Source organism: Ammodytes marinus (assembly GCF_949987685.1).
Source record: "Ammodytes marinus genome assembly, chromosome: 20".
Taxonomy (NCBI): Eukaryota; Metazoa; Chordata; class Actinopteri; order Uranoscopiformes; family Ammodytidae; genus Ammodytes; species Ammodytes marinus.
In genome coordinates, this window is record NC_137224.1 from 19,515,396 (window position 1) to 19,533,417 (window position 18,022).

Sequence of the window (18,022 nt, forward strand, 5' to 3'; positions counted from 1 at the left end):
CCATTAAGTGATATTGGATACATTCCTCCAACTCACACTGCACTTTATGCAAATGACCCCAGGTTTTGTTTTGTACGTGTACAGGCACAGAGAAGCCATGCCGTGCTCTTTGTACAGCAGAAATGCCATTTGTGGCATCTACACAGACACAATTTAAATGGTCGTGTACTGTTATGTCCTTTTGTTTTTTGCTGTGAGACCTCTGGATATGTTTCCCTATGTTTTTCTTGTAGAAAGTCAAATTACAATGTGGACATTTTGCCTTTTTCAAACATTTTGGACTATTCTGGGCAGCAGAGGCAGCAGAGGAAGAAACAACAATTGAATGTTGTGGAGAAGGAGCAGTCGGTGCTGGAGAGGTCATGGCTGTCCTGACTGTGATGGGGTTTTGGTTGGAGGTATGGACGGCAGCTGAGGTGGATGGACTGGCTTGCTTGTTTGTGCAAGATTTCAGGTGTTGATCCATATCCGACTTTCTGATGATTGTTTTGCCACATAGGGGGCAATGATAATGCCCCCCATCTCTGCAGCTGAGGTTGCACCTGCATATCTTTTTATCTAAGATCAATTTAGGCAAAAGATAGAGGGGAAATAAGTCAGTGACACACGCACACATAAATATTGTATACAGACGTATACACTTACATTCTTATATGCTTTCTACACATATAAATATATTACCTTTAAATGTAATGGAATTTCTTATGTGTGATTCCAGGTGGCACTGAAGCTTTGTGTTTCCGGTTGGTTTAAATGTTGGGCATAGGGGGCAGTGAAAGAGATGGCAGCAAGTTGTGCAGCGTTTGACCTCTGGCTTTGAATCAACGTTAAAAATTGAGTGATGCATCTACAAAAGACAGAAAAAAAGTTAAAACTTAACTTTAAATTGTAGAAAAAATTTATCTCAAAGCAAGAAAAATTCCCACAGCACAGCGTACTAATTACAGGCCGGTTTAGGGTAATTCAGTATAGGTAGTGGTCTACATGTAACAGGCTGAACAATAGAAAAACATATTTATTAGCTGTGTGCAGCAAATATTGTCCCTTCAGAGCATCAACTTATTTTTACTATTGGCATATAATCAAGTATCTAATCACCACAAAATAATCTGATATGGTTTTGAATCATTGCTTAAATTAGATTTATTGTAAAATTCAGGATGCTGTCAATCAGGGTTGCTTTGTACTTAATGCACATTGGGTCTGAGATCAACTTTTTGTGTAATTTTTTTTATTTCCCTATGCTTCTTTCTCAATGATCAGACGTTCCTCTCAAAGTCAGCTTTGCAGTTATGCTCCCAACTTTCTTGTGTGTTCTTTTGTAATCTGTCTGCATTGATGATGAGAAAAAACACAAAAGGATATTTTTGTGGAAAAACACTGGATGTGAGGAAGGTGATTGTCAGATTTTGTTGTAAGACGCATTGTGTTTTTGTGTGTATATTTTTTTGAGTCATCTGTCATGAAATGTAATGTCAGTATAAATGCTGAAGGAGGCAGTAATGCGACAAAAAGGATGCCAACGGTCATCTCAAAGAAGAAGACTCCTGTGGGAGGGTTTTGCAGGGGTGCGTCCCTATTGGCCAATAACTATTTGATCGAAAGCTCAGTGACCCGGATGTACTTGTTCGGTGCATTAAAAAGGAGCATAGCCAGTCCGGAGCGTTTTATAATATGATTGACAGCTCAGTGACCCGGATGTAATTGTTCAGTGCATTAACCATAACCTATTATTTACTATCTATGACCATAACCAGTCTTTTATTAGCTTCAGGTCCATGGTTCATGTACGGATGGGTCCCTCGTGTGAAGACAATAATGTGTAAACTGTAAGATATTGACAGTTGTATAGTCTATGAAGTATTGTTTTTATACAGATACGAAACCAAAATAATTAATAGAACGGCACGTGTTTTCTTTAGCCTACATACGCTAATAGACCTAGGTTTTCTTCGGTATTACCCGTCGTTATAGGCTAAGTGACATTGTTTATGATAATATTCTTTATCAGTAATTCCACTGCATGTTCAATATCCATTTATTTCCAATGTGCTCGTCACATATCAAGTATCTTAGCTTTTAGTGTTTTAGTTAGCTGTTAAGTGAAGCAACATGATTCAAACACGGAGCACTCAGATTATTAAAACATCAGTTTATTTTGGGCATATCAAACAAACATGCTAACGTTGTAATTGTGTTGAAATATCTAATCACACATTTGTATGAATGTTTTCTTCTCTTTACAGTGAGTTGCAACTGCTGACTACCTGTATTGTCTCATATTCATCTTTTGGTGTCAAACCCAAATGTTTCTAGTCTACAGTATAAACATAGGAATTGGCCTCACTGTTCCAATACTTTTGGAGGGGACTGTATACTAAAAGTATTGTCTGGTGTACCTTGTTTTTTAAATTAAGAGTAATTTTAGTGTAAATGAAGTGTGACACATACATTAAACATAAATGTGCTTTTGTTTACATTATATCTGCCAGGGACACAAAATTCCCCTTCGTCGAAGAATGATCCAAATCTAGAATATATAGAACTTTTCACCTTCAATTAAATTGCACACAAATAGTATTCTAATATGATATGCACATGCAAACAAAATGTGCCGTTTTTTACATTATACTTTAGAAGCGGTCCTCTAATGATGAAATGGTCAAATACAAACACCAGTTGCGCGCGGGGCTGGAAGTTCAATGAATGTTTCAAAATAAAAGCAACATATGAGCACAGAACGAGGCGCTACTCTTTGTCATCCAGTAGCATCAGATTTGGCAAAGTTAGCCAATTGATATGTACAGAAGTTTTGGTTGAATAGCAAGCAAAATGATTGAGGAAACTGGTAAATCTAATCTCTTTGTCAAGTAACAAGCAAAAGGTAAACATCACATTTCGCTTTTATTTTCACAATCATTTACTTCCGGTCCCGCGCCGCAGTTGACCTATTTCACTTTACTCACCTTTGGTCTTCAACAATTTACGGACACAGGGAAATGCCATTTATTTTTTAATCTTTTCAGTTCATAGTTTTACCCTTTGTTCTTAAACCTTTTTTTGCCCATTGTGAGTTGTGCCCATTTTATTGTTTGACATTGATCCGGTGAATTGAAATGAATTCATGTTTTTTTGGTCAAATACATTTGCTATTTAATGAGATGCACACTTCAGTGTGGTTATTTGTCATGTTTTATATCCAATAAACAATATACTTCCTAATGAGTACAGTTTATCAAACACTGAATTCCTTGAAGTCATCATCTTGATTCAGTAAGCTCTTCTGGAGATCTGAAGTCAACACGGATGATTCCAATCAGTTTGTTACTTTTATGTAGGAAGGTAAATGTTTACGATATCCATTATCTGATCCATCATAATGATAATAAATAAATAATGCTATACAAGGATGTTTAGTTTACATAATTTAGCACACTTAAAACACCCAAAACCGAACTGTACACACTGCATTATCACAGTAAATTTTGCTTTTTGCAAAGTATGATTCATCATAACGGAAAGAAATATCATTACGAAAAAATAGTACAATGCTTAACAAGTAAGTTTATTGAATGTGATAAATACACAATTCATAGACATCACGCCAAAATGCACACCTTCAATGTAATGTATAAACAAATAAAAAGTGTTTCCCCTAGCAGTGAGATATATCATTTGGAGGCGCAACAAGGTAGCCTAGCCTTTAGATGAAGATATGCTTTACTACTTTTTACTTAGTTAGCGAATAAAAGCCTAGATAAAAGTTATTTTCTAAAAAGTGGTGTATGTTTTATCAGTGTGTTAATATGTATTAATATAAAGAGGCGTCCAGCGCTCTCTGGAGATAAAACACAGCTGCTCCTTTTTCTCTTTCACAGTAATCAATCACTCAATCAATTAGCCTTACAGTTGGGTGCAAAATTCAGCTGCAGGTCAGCACCATTGTAAATTGAATATAGGGGAAACACTGCATTATTCAACAAATGTTATTTTAATTTGACAGTACATTTTGAATAATTGGCATATATATATGTTGTTTGTTTTATTAAAGTTATACAACCCATTTCCTATTGACAGTCATTTCGTGATCATTGAGAAAGAAGCATATGTAACTGTTAACAAAAAACATGTATCAAAGAGGCAAAAAACCAGCACAAATAATAAGTTTTGCTTTTGAGATTACATTTATTAGTTATTTTCTCTTACTTTTTTAACTTCCTGAGACATAACATATCCATATCATTCATTTATTTTATTAATTAATAATTATACAGACATATTATAACTTAATTTGCATTTATGTTTACAAATGTTACCTTCATGGAGAACTGCGAGAGGGAGAACGGACAGTGATGGTGCCGGCAGCAGGAGTCACATTTTTTTCCCTTCTGAATATGTATCTTGAAAAAGAGAAATCACAATAGGTAACATTAAACATTCTGAGATCACACCACTCACAATAAAGCCTACATTTAGTACTGGATCAATGGAAATGTTGAATGTTCTGCCCCAGATTAAGATTAGTTTGTGACGCTTCGCTCCCTATAAGAAAATGACAAAGGGTGTTTTCCCGCTTTTATCCAAAGGTGCCGCTAGAAGCCACCGAAACTAAAAGTTCCTCGTAGCTATAATAATAGTAGTCAACAATTTCACGAACGTTAAATCACGAACAGTTATACTGTTATACCTTTAATAAAACAAAGGAAAAAGTGGCGGGAACGTGGCGTGTAGTTTAAAAAAAGCAAAGTGCCGGTATATAATAAGCCTATCATATCATATTCAACTGACGTTACGTAGCATAAACTAATTTCATACAATGTTCCGATCTAGTTAAATAATACGTTTTATTTTATTTTAGATCAAACAAATAAAACGTATTCACTTTCAGTACTCACACTTGCTTGTAATCCATGGACATAAAGAAAGTTGTAATCAGTTCTTTAACTTCTTCTTCTTCTCTGGTTAAATTTGTACAATTTCCGGTCTGCTGGTGGAGGTTTCTGTGGGTGGAGGTCTGCAGCGGAAGTTCGTGTGGGTGGAGGTCTGCAGCCAGACTCTCTTGAAAAGAGTTGGTGTTAATACAGGGAGTCAAAATTCATATTCTGCAAAACACTCTACAGTGTTGATTTCAAATATACTCAGAAGTCAAACCGTTGGTGGTTGTTTGAAAGAGGCGGGAGTCTAGCCAGACACTCTTTTCTTTGGACTGGAAAATGATCAGACATCCCTCAAACGGTGGCTAGGAACATCCATGTGTAAGTATGTCTAAGCAAATATGTATATTTAATTCAAATGTATAGCCAATCATGTGTATTACTATTTTTTACAAGAAGCTAAGGTTAACCATCAGTATTGTTTAGCTAGCATCAGCAAACCATGCTTAGCTAACAAGGCAGTAACATTATACAGTGAGGCAGCCGCGTCTCATTGGGAATCTATTGAAAAAAGGCTTGTGTGCTCGGAGAAAGGCGTTAGGTGGACACGGCCCCTTTTCTTATTAAGAAAAGTATAAGCAACACACTGATTCGGCATGGCAACCCAAGCTTAATAACAATGCGCACAACAGTCAATTTGGTTTTAGAGCAAGTTAGATGCTTGTTTGCCACTTCATGCTGTAGGCCTATTTGGCTCCATGGTATTGGATTGGTATCACTGACCACTTAAACTATCCTCAACAATAAGTTTAGTACAGTAATGTGATGTTGTGACTCGTTGCGCTTTATTTATTGTATTATTTAGTTTACGAACCGGCATGTAACCTACATTTTGGAAGGATTATGTACTCTGGTAGCTCAGACCTTTATTTTGAAGGTGGCTGGTTAGGATTTCCGCTATCATATTTCCTCCATATTCTTCTTATTTTTGCTGATATGTCGACCGAACGTTTGTATTAAATTGTTTAATTAAGTATATTTGGGTTCATGTAAAGGTTAGATACTTTTACATACAGGAAAATGATGGGGGTTATCGCTTAAGTATCGAGCGCCTTTTATTTTACCGCACTTGTTGCGCTTCCGTGAGCTTTACTTCCTCTTTGGGTCGGGACTCCTCGCGGTAAGCTACGTTTCCACTCTGCTCTCTGCACTTTAGTTGTTTTCTGTTCAAACTATGAAGTCAAGGTATTTAAAAACACATGTACAGTGAGTTTATTGACATTGTTATGTACTGGGTTAGTGATTTAATCAATTTCCATGTATAAATATGCTAATTAGAGAATACGTGCATCGAGGACTGTTAGCAGGGCCGCCATGTGGCCATACAAGCTAGCGTGTGCACAGTCAAGTCTGTTTACTGGCTAAGCTAGAAAAACGACATTGACTGTTGCTACCCAGTGGCATAATAAAGGCAACAAAGAAGAACATTTTACTGAAACAGGTGTGGACTATTCATGAATGTACTTTGTTTTTAAGGACATAATGTTGGTCAAGGTGAGATTTGGTGGCAGTCAGAAGTACGTTAAGGTGGCAGAGACTGAAGAAGGCTATGCAGACTTCAGCTCGTTTCTTCAGAAAGGTTGGTACTACTTTTTTCACACAGCCCTGATTGTTGGTGTAAACTAATAATTTGCTAAAATGTTAGTTCATGCTATAATGTGATTTGATTTTAATACGGTTACATTGCCCCATCCATCAATTGTTGTTTATTATGCTGACCAATTGTAATCATGTATTATGGGCAAGTTAAAATGCAATTGGTAATATATCTAAAATGTAGAATAAGAAAAAACTAATTTCTCTACTAATATATTTTGAGACTGTTGGTGTCCATTTTAGAAACAACAAGGAATAAGTTGTGTACATGTCATAGACCCTTGTTCCATAGTTAAAAGCCATTTAATTATTGATTAATAATTAATGATAAAAAAGTGTCAATAAAAGAAGCATACAAAGGACCATTTTTCTAAATCTGATATTCTCTCAGTAATAGGAAAGTTAGGTCTTCCTCTGCAGACTGAGTTATACTTGACAGATGAATCAGGGACAGAGGTGGATGCAGATGTATTTGAGGACCTTTTACAAGCAGGGGACCTTACAATCATTGTTTCTACAGAAAAGTCTACAGGTAAGATTTAGTCTTGTTAGGGAGAAATAAGGATCATTAACCAGATGTACTGTAATAGTATGTATTGTGAAGGTATGTTTGTTTCAGTCAGCTAACCTGAAAAGCCAAAGCATTTGTTAAGGGGCCTCAAACAATATTTTTATTCAGTTGTGTGTATTTCTTTTAACTGTCTTGCAGTTGTGCTTCATCAAGATCAATTAGATGTTTCATCGGAGTCGCTTGTGTCAGACACCTCATCCTCTGTGCCTTCAGATTCATCTGATGCAACAATCATTCTTGAGAAAGATAGTGGAGTGAAAAGGACCCACGCCGATCGGGAATCAGCAGAGGCGGTATATAAATTAATTTTTTTTTTATGTATTAACTAACCATAGACATTGTACTGTGGTCTTGTTGCAGGGGAGGTTAAAATTAAAATGTATTTGTTTCTTTGTCTTTAGATGGTGAGAGATATACTTCAGTCCAAGCCAGGGGGAGAAAAGGTGTTGCATGAATATAACAAAACAAAGACATTGACGGAAGGTACACGGCGACAGATGGTAAACCTACTGGTGGCTGACATGGTTGAAGTTCATGGGTAAGCATGTCATGTTCTCTCTAGTGCTCATCATGTCTCTACAAATAATATATGTATAGAGGATGTAGGTGTACATTTTAGAAACAATAAGGGATGTTTTCCTCAAATAACCTTGTTCCATAGTTAAAAGGTATTTAATTATTGTGGTCTCCTATTTCAGTAATATAATAAAGTTGGCTTTTCTATACAAAACAAATTTGTGTCAGAATAATCAAACAAACAAAAACATTGTGATAGAAAATAAAACTGAAGCAAAATATTACAAAAAGTAATCTCTACAGCAAAACGTATTCAATGGGAACACATCCCTGAACAAATAAAACTGCATGTTAGAGGTTGTTAATAGCTGGTAGTTCAATCGCAGGACTGACGGGCGTAAATATGATCAGTGAGATAGTAACAAAAGGGAGCTGTAAACAAAAGGACATAGTATCAAAAAAGAAATAAGCACAGGACTAACAGTTGACATGATTACACACATCATTTGTTTGTATTGAAAGTCTACTTTTGAGTTTAACCTCTGCTTTAATGTGCTTTGTTCTCTCATATTCTTATTTTAGTTTGACATTTAAGATATTTTGATTAATTATAATGAAACTAACACTGATTCAATACTTTACTACTAATTTAAAGCTTGAAAAATTATATATTTTCTTCTTTTAAAGGAGGCTCCCACCAACCTATGTGCGAACTAAATATGCTCTTGGCATCATTACTCTTTTTCCGTACCTCAAGGATCCTTACTCAAAAAATGGATATGTAAGTTTGTAAATCAATGGCGTATGATAAATTGATATAGGGAGGTTATTCTGAATTTGCCCTGTAATGCTGTGATACATCAGTTATGTTTATCTTTGTTCTTTTGGGATTTTACAGGAGCACTACTATGATGCAGACAGCGGGTCTGGCTATTTGGCATGGAGGATAAAGACAGTCCAACGCAGCTCTGCAGTCCAGTCCCGGAGATGCTCAACCACCGCTACATATCAAGATGGTCCAAAGAGCAAGAGGGATTTTCTACTAACTGACAAGCAACTGTTTGGCGAGGAATGCCGCGAGGCGATTTCTTTATTGAAGCACACGACTGATGCAACAATTGTCAAAGAGAAGATGAGGGCAACCTTTCAATACCGCCAGAAACTGGTTCGAGACCATCAAAACTCCTCCACAGTCCTGGATGTTTTCCCACGTTTCCTCGATAGCCCTGGCTTGGTAGGAAAGACATACCATTGTTTAATTCATTTTAAAGTGAACAATGATAACTGGAGGATTACACTTTTATTTAAACAAGCGTAAAAATACTGACATTTAGTTTGTGGATGGTTTCCTATGTCTATGAGAGGTTGCAAGGACTTAAAGTGTTTCTTCTGTAGATTGACAAAGACTTCACCATGATGTTTGGAGAGGATGCTTCTGGCAGATTTTTGGCAAAATGGCCCACCTACTTCAAACCTAGGATCCTGGCAGACTCCAAGAATTCTAAAGAGTTCGTCAAAGACCTCTTGTCTGGAAATCAAAGCTCCGATGGGTCTGGTAAGCATGGTTCATTATCTCTTTTAAAACATTTAATTACTTACCTGAATGCTCCAAATTATGTATTTTGCATAATCTGGTTTTATTTAAGGTTGTTTTCAGATTTAAATCTTTCTGACAATCTTCTACTTTCTTCTGCTTTCCCCCTAGACTGGGACAGTGACCTGTCAAGCATACTACTGCTGCTTCACCTACTTCCCCCCACTGCAAAAGGACACAAGAAGGGTCCTAGAATAAGCTCATATCAAGCTGTCGAACATCTTGTGAGATATCTGACGGTAAGCAATGTTTAAGTTCTTCTGTGCCACTTGTGCATGGGCTGCATATGTTTTTAGCAGTGTAGCAGGTCATTAAAATGTTTCCTTGTTCCTCTTTGTTTTTGCAGATTGGAGTCAGTGTTGAGACCTTCCTTGGGAGTTTGGAACCAGGACAGCCTTTCCTCCTGTGTGTCGGTGAACAGAAGAACAACATCCAAAGATTCTATGTCATTGTTGACCACAAGGCCATCCCATGCAAGGCGCAGACATCCCTGGCAGCTTTCGATGAACTCTTCAAGGCACACTTCATCTTCAGCGTGAACTACCATGAATCCCTCAACAGCTTCTATACCTTCATCCAAACCACTGTGTTCAACATTGATGTGGGAAGTACCAAGGAAACTCCCCGTGTGAAGGAGCTCAGAGCAAGACTGCTGAATACACAGATTTGAGGTGATACACATCCTTGGGTGCAAATATGTTGATTTGTTTTATCTGTAAGGTACACCACAGAAGTTCTGTATTGCTTTGTCAGCATTTGAGATTTCACCATGGATTATATCCAGGAAAGACGTTACGTTTGAAATGTGGACAGCCGGGGTGTTCTTCATTATTTTGCACTTATTCAGGGTTCAAGAAACACCTTATTCGTTTGCACCGGGACACTGTTTCAACAAATACTACTGACAATGTGGACATGCACATAGAAGATGATGTGCCTTCAACTTCTCATTCAGTCTGTACAGTAACTCCAGTGGCCACCCAGGTCTCTGTTGATAAGCATAATTTGTTAAACGTGTGGTTCTGTTGTAGCACAGTTGCAATCATCGGGTGTTGCTGAGAGCACTGTCCAAGCAATGGTAGGGTCAAAGAAATAACAGTTTTTGGAACTTGCTCCTCCTCTTGATTCAAATTGTGAATATAGTGTTTTCACCAGTTGTTACTAACGGTATGACATATTATCTGAAGCATTTAATTAATGATCATCACAAGCTGTTCAAATCTTTGTTTCCTGAGAGAAGACTTATTCCGAAGCATCATTTTATGATACATTACCCCAGGTGTATTCGTAAAATAGGCCCACTCCTTCATGTATGGTGTATGAGGTTTGAAGCCAAACATAACTTCTTTAAAAGATCTGTCAAGAATTTCAAAAATATCACAAACGCATTGGTAAAACAACACCAGAGACAGTTAGCTTATCACTGGGAGAATTTTAATTTTCAGAGGTTTGAGTTTGGTCCAGTAAGGAAGGAAACAATTGATAATTTGGAAGGTGGTGAGACTTTACTTGCAATGTTAAACTTGAATGCATACTCTGATGTGTCAACTACCAAGTGGGTGAAGAACTATGGAACTGAGTATCAAACTAGTATGTTTGTTTGTATTTCAACAAATATAGAAATGCCTGTTTTTGGAAAGATCAACCGTATCATTATAAATGACGATCAAGCTTTCATTTTGACTGGCACAGTTGATACTCTTTATTGTGATGAGCACCTTAATGCCTACTGTATCCAGGAGAGGAATGATTAATTTTCTGTTATTTCTGTTGATAAGTTAATTTATTATAGACCCTATGATAAACAGTTTTCTAATGGGATGGATGAAAAAGTATACATTGTGCCACATTGCCATATTGTGTGACCCTGTGAGAAACAGTACTCTAATGAGATGGATGAAAAAATGTACATATTGCCATATTGTGACCTGTGCTATTGAGGCTGGCAGCTGTGAAACATGTTAAAGCCAATGCTGTGTTAAATGGTGTACTTGAAAATACAATTTATTTTGAAATACAAATTTTTTGCATTGTCTTTTTCTTCCTTATAATAATACCGTACTGTAGGAATATGATTTAGAAGTAATAATATAAGCTAAATATTTGACCATGTATAGCATTAGGGATTATAACTCCCCACAGTGTTTTTAAAAATATATAAATCAACTCTTTAGAGGGTTAGATATCGAGTTAAATTTTAAATCTGATGTGGTGTTAAATGGGAGCAACTCTATTCAGTGTTAAAAAATAATACACTGATGGGTGTTACATTTTAACACTGCACACTAGTGTTGTGTAAATTTAACCCTGGTGAATGTTGACCAGTGTTAAATTTCAACTATCGAGAGAGTTGATTCAACTCAATCACAGTGTAAAGTATTTAACACTTTTAAAAGTGTTATTTTTACTCGATCTGGTGTGGACCTATATACACACTTTCAAAGTGTTGAATTTAACTCTATAGGTGTTGAATTAACACTGCCGATTTTGCTGACTTGGAAAACTCTTCTAAGGTAATATTTTCTCCCTGAATTCCCTGACAATCAATCAGTTAATTGTAAGATGAAATATATTCATACCAGAACAATGATCCATGCTGGATTCTTGTGCTGGAGTTTGAGGAGGAACAGGTTGTTTTGCTGCAGTGTTATTAGGTCTCTCGTCTCTCCTCCTTTTCCTATGGTACCTACAGTAAGAAAAAAACAGAAATGTAGGCTACTAGACTGATCCATATCTCAAAACGGTAGCTGTAGACACCAACGCTTATGTAAGAGAGGAAAATAAACTAAAAACGACTGAGAAGTTCAAGTGGGTAACTCTAATCACCTGTCAATCTTTGCATCGGGGTTCTGGCTCTGTTTTGTGTACACAAACACAGAAGGCACAACATCGGGACTATTATAGTCCAATGACGCCACACCTGCACATAAAACACACAATTTAATTTTAATTTAATCTCAAACCTTTATTTACACTCGTATCATATACCTGATATAAAGTGAGCGCCGCAGACCCGAGCATTTTTGATAATTGTCTCATTCCAGTCCACTCGTTTGATCGCCTTCAACCACAGACGCCGCCGATTACTCTGAAATGGATCTAATCCTTTAGGAATCCTGTAAAACTTCAACTTTCCGCCGGTGGAATATCGATTGTAACAACCGTAAACGCAACAACCGGACATGTTGATGCCGGAAAGAGTTTGTATCGCACTTTGAATTGCCGTCTTATTTTTTCTTTCTTTTCTTGTGCATCTGTTTTCCAGCATTGTGCTGCAATTTACACCACAGTCACGTCTGTGGGCAGCTTTTATCCAGTAAATAATTTCAATTTTTGTTTGATACTACAGTATGTATGTCTTACTGAAAAGTTTAAATAAAGTTAGAAAAAAAATATGATCAGAAGCTCTCTTCTGATTGGCCAACTTTCCTAACGTGCTATCCAGCCAATCAGCGAGCAGTCCGGGAGCGTATATATTCACTGGAGCGCTGTCTGCACGCTATCGTCTTCTCTCGTTGGATTTCAGAAAAATTCAAGAGAATACCCCAATCGCTAAAAAATGTCTGGACGAGGAAAGGGTGCCGGTAAGGTCAGAGCAAAGGCAAAGACCCGCTCCTCTCGTGCCGGGCTCCAGTTCCCCGTGGGTCGTGTCCACAGGCTGCTGAGAAAAGGCAACTATGCTCACCGCGTCGGAGCCGGAGCTCCGGTGTATCTGGCGGCGGTGCTCGAGTACCTGACCGCTGAGATCCTGGAGCTGGCTGGTAACGCTGCCCGCGACAACAAGAAGAGCAGGATCATCCCCCGTCACCTGCAGCTGGCCGTCCGCAACGACGAGGAGCTCAACAAGCTGCTGGGCGGAGTGACCATCGCTCAGGGCGGCGTGCTGCCCAACATCCAGGCGGTGCTGCTGCCCAAGAAGACCGAGAAGGTCTCTAAGAAGTAAACACCAAGGCTGATTCACCTCAACACAAAGGCTCTTTTAAGAGCCACACACTTCAAACTAAAGATGAAACACTCCACAATTTAACAATATGTCAGCACTGGTTATGAACTTACTGAAACAAAGTATCACATATTCAGCTTTACTCCATGCAAACTAGTTTTGGAAGGCGGGTTCACATCTATTTCTGATCAAATCTTAGTTACATGGTTTGTGTACGCAGAGCATGTGGTATATACTATCTATGGTGCAGAGGCGAATTTAACCATTAGGCAAGAGCAATGGTTATACATGTGAATACGTTTATAATACACAGAATAGATTTACCTATATCCAGGTCTCTTAAAAAAGTATCAATATACAAATGTGTATTAACGTCAGTAAACTGAAAAATAAACAATCCATTCACTAAATAGATTTATCAGTGCAAAATTAATAAGGTTGATATAAGATATAAAACGTACGAGATTTAATAATATGGTGACACATATGGACAGAGATTAATAGGCCTGTTATTACAATGAGCACAGCTGATTTGAGGACATTTTGCTCCATGGTTGCGAGTGTGTGGCTCTTAAAAGAGCCGTTGTTGGTGTTGGTAGACGTAGTCAGTTTAAGCTCTCTCTCCACGGATGCGGCGGGCCAGCTGGATGTCTTTGGGCATGATGGTGACCCTCTTGGCGTGGATAGCGCACAGGTTGGTGTCCTCGAACAGGCCGACCAGGTAAGCCTCGCTGGCCTCCTGCAGAGCCATGACGGCGGAGCTCTGGAAGCGCAGGTCGGTCTTGAAGTCCTGAGCGATCTCCCTCACCAGGCGCTGGAAGGGCAGCTTGCGGATCAGCAGCTCGGTGGACTTCTGGTAGCGACGGATCTCTCTCAGAGCCACGGTACCGGGCCTGTAACGATGGGGCTTCTTCACTCCGCCGGTGGCGGGGGCGCTCTTGCGGGCAGCTTTGGTAGCCAGCTGCTTCCTGGGAGCTTTGCCTCCGGTGGATTTACGGGCTGTCTGCTTGGTTCTGGCCATTTTGGTTACTCAGTCTTTTGAAAGAAAGAATGGAGTCTGCCTGTGAACAGCGGCTTTATAAAGGAACTGCCGGCGCGAGCTCAGCGTTGATTGGTCCAGACAGAGAGCAGCGCGCTGTAGATGATCAACTATTGGACAGAATAAATTCAAACTAACCACTCCTCCACCACGGCTCAATCCTGCCACCTACTGACAGTAAGGAGTATAACAGGACACACAGTGGACATCTGAACTAGACTGATGTGCAGTGTTGCCAACTTAGCGATTTTGTCGCTATATAGCGACTTTTAGACTAGAGGCTACTTAACAATATCAATAGAGCTATTTTTTACAATAGAGCATGTTTCTAGTTTTTCCAGTACTTACATTGTGTAGGCTACATGTTGTTGTGTATTGTTCATACTTATTTACTTATTTGATTACTATTGTTAGATTGTTATTGTTAGGCTAAACTTTCTGGTAATAATATACTTCACACATAGGCCTATTGCATTTCTACATATTCTAAATCGGAAGTGTTACAAACCAGATTGCCCCCTGAAAGTATTTCTGACATTAAATCACCTCATCTAAATTTCCTGTTTAAAAGAGTAATCTCCTAAGAGTCTCAGTGAAGGGTTTAGATTGGGTAACACTTTACAATAAGGTACAAGAATTTGTAAAGGTTGTTACTGAGTAACAAATGAAACATGAATGAGCTACTACAAAGACTAGTTATTGAGTAAGCCTAACTATGATCTACCAATATAGTCACTACTTACATAGGTAATTGAGTAACTATAGTAACGTACTACTATAGACATTGAGTATTATACTATATTAATATGGTAAATAGGGGAGACCAGGGAGGTTTGTAACACCCTGCATTTCTCCAAACAGAAACAAGCTAGAGTGATGAAATTGACTCTGTATGCTCATATGTACAGTGTTTGAAACATACGAAACTCACAGAAAACTTTATCAAATGTTGTTTTTCAGATAGTGTCCTGATAACAAATCTCTGTATCCTTAATCAATATATTCTTATCTTAAAATCTAAATGTCTAATATATGTCCAACTAAGCTAAGCTAGTTTACAAGAAAATATATTATTCTAATTATTATTATATTATATTATTAAAGTGGTACTGGGACAGTTGTAATATTAGGCCTATTTTTACATGTTAAAAACCTAATACCGTATACAACATCATTTCTAGAGGAGTCACTATATTGTTTGGATATTCCATTGTATTTAAATGTTGAATTAGACCTAGTAGTAGTATAGGCCTAGTAGTTGTTTTCATTATTTAAAAAATGACTAGTTGAAATATTAAGCAAAATACTCCTAAATGTCTAGTATTTGATTTGATTATTTAGATACATTGTACACATTGCAACCATCCCAGTACAGGGTTGTTAAACATTAGAATGACCATATTTAAATAGTAGGCTACTACTTATTTATTACTTTAAATAAATATACAATTTTGAAGAAATATAGCAACATTTGCTGTAGCGGTGTAAATGTTTTTTTCATGTTTTAGGAACATTAGCCTACAAAGTCTTAAATCCTGGTCCCTTTCAATAAGCCTAGTTCATCCATTTGTTACTTTGTTCCTACAATTTTATGTGGCGTATCATATGTTATTGTAAAGTGTTACCTTGTTTCACACATAAGCTACAACAAACTTAAATCCTAGTTGTGTTTTGATCATGGTGTAGGAAAATCTCTTTAGTATCATGTGGTGGCTCTTAAAAGAGCCTTTGGTGAGTGATGCTGGATGAAGGAGCACTTTACTTCTTTGCCTTCTTAGCTGCAGTTTTCTTTACTGGAGCTTTCTTCACCGGGGTTTTCTTCACGGGAGCTTTCTTCACCGGGGTTTTCTTCACAGCCTTTTTAGCGGGAGCCTTCTTGAGACTCTTCACTGCGGGCTTCTTGACGGCTTTCTTGGCCGCTGCCTTCTTCGGAGACTTCTTGGCTGCTACTGCTTTCTTTGCTGCTGGTGCCTTCTTCTTTGGGGACTTCTTGACGGCGGGCTTCTTGGCTTTAACGGGGGCTTTCTTCACCACTTTCTTCACTGGTTTGGCGGCTTTGGGCTCCTTTTTGGCGAGCTTGAAAGAGCCGGAGGCCCCGGTCCCTTTAGTCTGGGCCAGTGTCCCGTTGGACACCAGCTTGGTCACGGCGATGTTGATGCGTTTGTTGGCCTTGGCCACATCAACGCCCTCAGCGGCCAGAGCCTTTTTGACCGCAGACAGAGACACTCCCTTGCGCTCCTTGGACGCGGCCACGGCGCTGATGATCTGCTTCGGGAGGGTGGGTCCTTCCTTCTTGGGCTTGGCAGCAGCCTTCTTCTTTGCGGCCTTAGCCGGGGCTTTGACCGGGGCAACTGCTGGAGCTTCTTCTTCTGCCATCTTTACTGTTCTCTGTGTTCGTTCGTCTGAACTATTCTGAGCTGAGCGCACGAGGCGGGACTTATACAGCACATGAGAACCGTGGAGAGTCAAGCACACAGCCGCTCTGCTGCCAGGCTCAAATGCGGCGACACTTTGTGTTTTCTCCTCCACATTTCAGGGATAAAACTCATATGAGATAAAGGTTTTACACCATACATGTTATTCTAGCAGAGAGAAAACCCTTTTCTCTTCAAACTGAGCTCATTTCTAAAGCCATGGAGGCGTCTATTTAACTCCAGGAAGCTTCAAACCTCTCCAATACACCGTCACTTCGAGCAACTCACAGCGACTTTCTTTCACATTTCGTCTCTTAAACTGGTTAAAAATGATGTGTATTTAATGTTAAATTTGTTTTCCAGTTAGCAGGGACATATGACTGGCGAAGAACAGTTTAATGGCAGTAGTGGCGAGTCTCTTTGGGTTTAAATCAGAGCTGTTTCTGGTGGAAGTAAACACACGGAAGCTGCCGGTGACTCGGGCTGTCAGACGGACTCCTGGCAATATGGATCCGCTGGGGAAATACTTTGTTTCCACCGAATGTTAGAATTAACACGAAGAGACTGTCAACACAACACATTAAGATAATTATGATCCGATGTCACATTTCAGTAAATTAATTTTTATTTATTCTGCACTGAATTCATTTCTTTAATCAGCTCCAGTTTGTAGGAGGCGTTCTGTCTGTAGATTTGCTCGACTCAGTCCCCAGAAGTTAATGCAATATAAAAAACACTTTGATTTCTGTATTAAAAATAATGTTAATGTTGAAATTAATTGTTTTACGTTATTTAGGCTTTGTCAAATACTGTATGATATGTTTTGATGTTGTTGTAATGGCTGATTGATTGATACATATGTTGTATTAAAGGGCAGCATATCCTATGGCAAAACTGTCCTATAGCCTACAAAACACTTTTCACACACATTTTTATTTTATTTTCATCGTGTGTGAAAATGGACATGTGTTTTTGAGCTGTTCTTTGTCACTGGTAGAACATTTCAAAATGTCTCAACAGTGAGCCACACTGCACTTGTCTATGGATGTTGCTGCATTTACATACTAGATAAAATACCAGACAGACGTTATTGAAAGATTAGGAAAGAGATTTTTCAAACATTGTAGACATTGGAGAAAAAGAAGGATTACCTTAAAAAGGTGACCTGCAGTTTGTTGTAGTGCACCACAATGTGTCTAGTGACAGATTAAATTGACAATCCCATTTCATACAATATTCTAGAAAATCCCAGTGTACACTCAATTGTACTGTATAGGACAGTAAAGTGGGCAAAAGTAGTCAGGCCTCTATTATTTAGTATTGTTGGATAACAGCTGGTACACTGTGGTAGCATTTGCAAGATCATTCCTTATTAGAATTTTAAGTAGCTTTGAGAAAGTGGAAACTCTTTGGGG

The 18,022-nt window shown here is 38.4% G+C and overlaps 4 protein-coding genes across 4 annotated transcripts; 2 read left to right on the forward strand and 2 right to left on the reverse strand.

Annotated features, from left to right (window-relative positions):
- Positions 1-6,048: 6,048 nt before the first annotated feature.
- On the forward strand, positions 6,049-11,226 carry LOC307266847 (uncharacterized protein). Its single transcript, XM_080048959.1, has 10 exons — positions 6,049-6,054; positions 6,411-6,513; positions 6,922-7,062; positions 7,240-7,394; positions 7,503-7,639; positions 8,305-8,398; positions 8,516-8,851; positions 9,013-9,172; positions 9,323-9,450; positions 9,558-11,226. The coding sequence occupies exons 2-10, from the start codon at positions 6,417-6,419 to the stop codon at positions 9,879-9,881; spliced, it is 1,572 nt and encodes a 523-aa protein (XP_079905085.1). The 5' UTR covers positions 6,049-6,054; positions 6,411-6,416; the 3' UTR covers positions 9,882-11,226.
- A 1,544-nt stretch (positions 11,227-12,770) lies between these two features.
- LOC307266855 (histone H2A-like) lies at positions 12,771-13,154 on the forward strand (the record flags this gene model as incomplete). Its single annotated transcript, XM_080048967.1, has 1 exon — positions 12,771-13,154. The coding sequence occupies one exon, from the start codon at positions 12,771-12,773 to the stop codon at positions 13,152-13,154; it is 384 nt and encodes a 127-aa protein (XP_079905093.1).
- A 610-nt stretch (positions 13,155-13,764) lies between these two features.
- LOC307266851 (histone H3.2) lies at positions 13,765-14,175 on the reverse strand (the record flags this gene model as incomplete). Its single annotated transcript, XM_080048963.1, has 1 exon — positions 13,765-14,175. The coding sequence occupies one exon, from the start codon at positions 14,173-14,175 to the stop codon at positions 13,765-13,767; it is 411 nt and encodes a 136-aa protein (XP_079905089.1).
- A 1,776-nt stretch (positions 14,176-15,951) lies between these two features.
- On the reverse strand, positions 15,952-16,569 carry LOC307266850 (histone H1-like; the record flags this gene model as incomplete). The annotated part of the gene is made up of 1 exon (XM_080048962.1): positions 15,952-16,569. The coding sequence occupies one exon, from the start codon at positions 16,567-16,569 to the stop codon at positions 15,952-15,954; it is 618 nt and encodes a 205-aa protein (XP_079905088.1).
- Positions 16,570-18,022: the final 1,453 nt, after the last annotated feature.

What these genes read in the sequence shown, in the direction of transcription:
- LOC307266847 (XM_080048959.1), top strand. Translation starts at nt 6,417, where the DNA reads ATGTTGGTCAAGGTGAGATTTGGTGGCAGTCAGAAGTACGTTAAGGTG. An exon ending in GACATGGTTGAAGTTCATGG is followed by an intron (nt 7,640 to 8,304) that starts GTAAGCATGTCA and finishes CTTCTTTTAAAG; the next exon opens with GAGGCTCCCACCAACCTATG. An exon ending in CTTACTCAAAAAATGGATAT is followed by an intron (nt 8,399 to 8,515) that starts GTAAGTTTGTAA and finishes GGGATTTTACAG; the next exon opens with GAGCACTACTATGATGCAGA.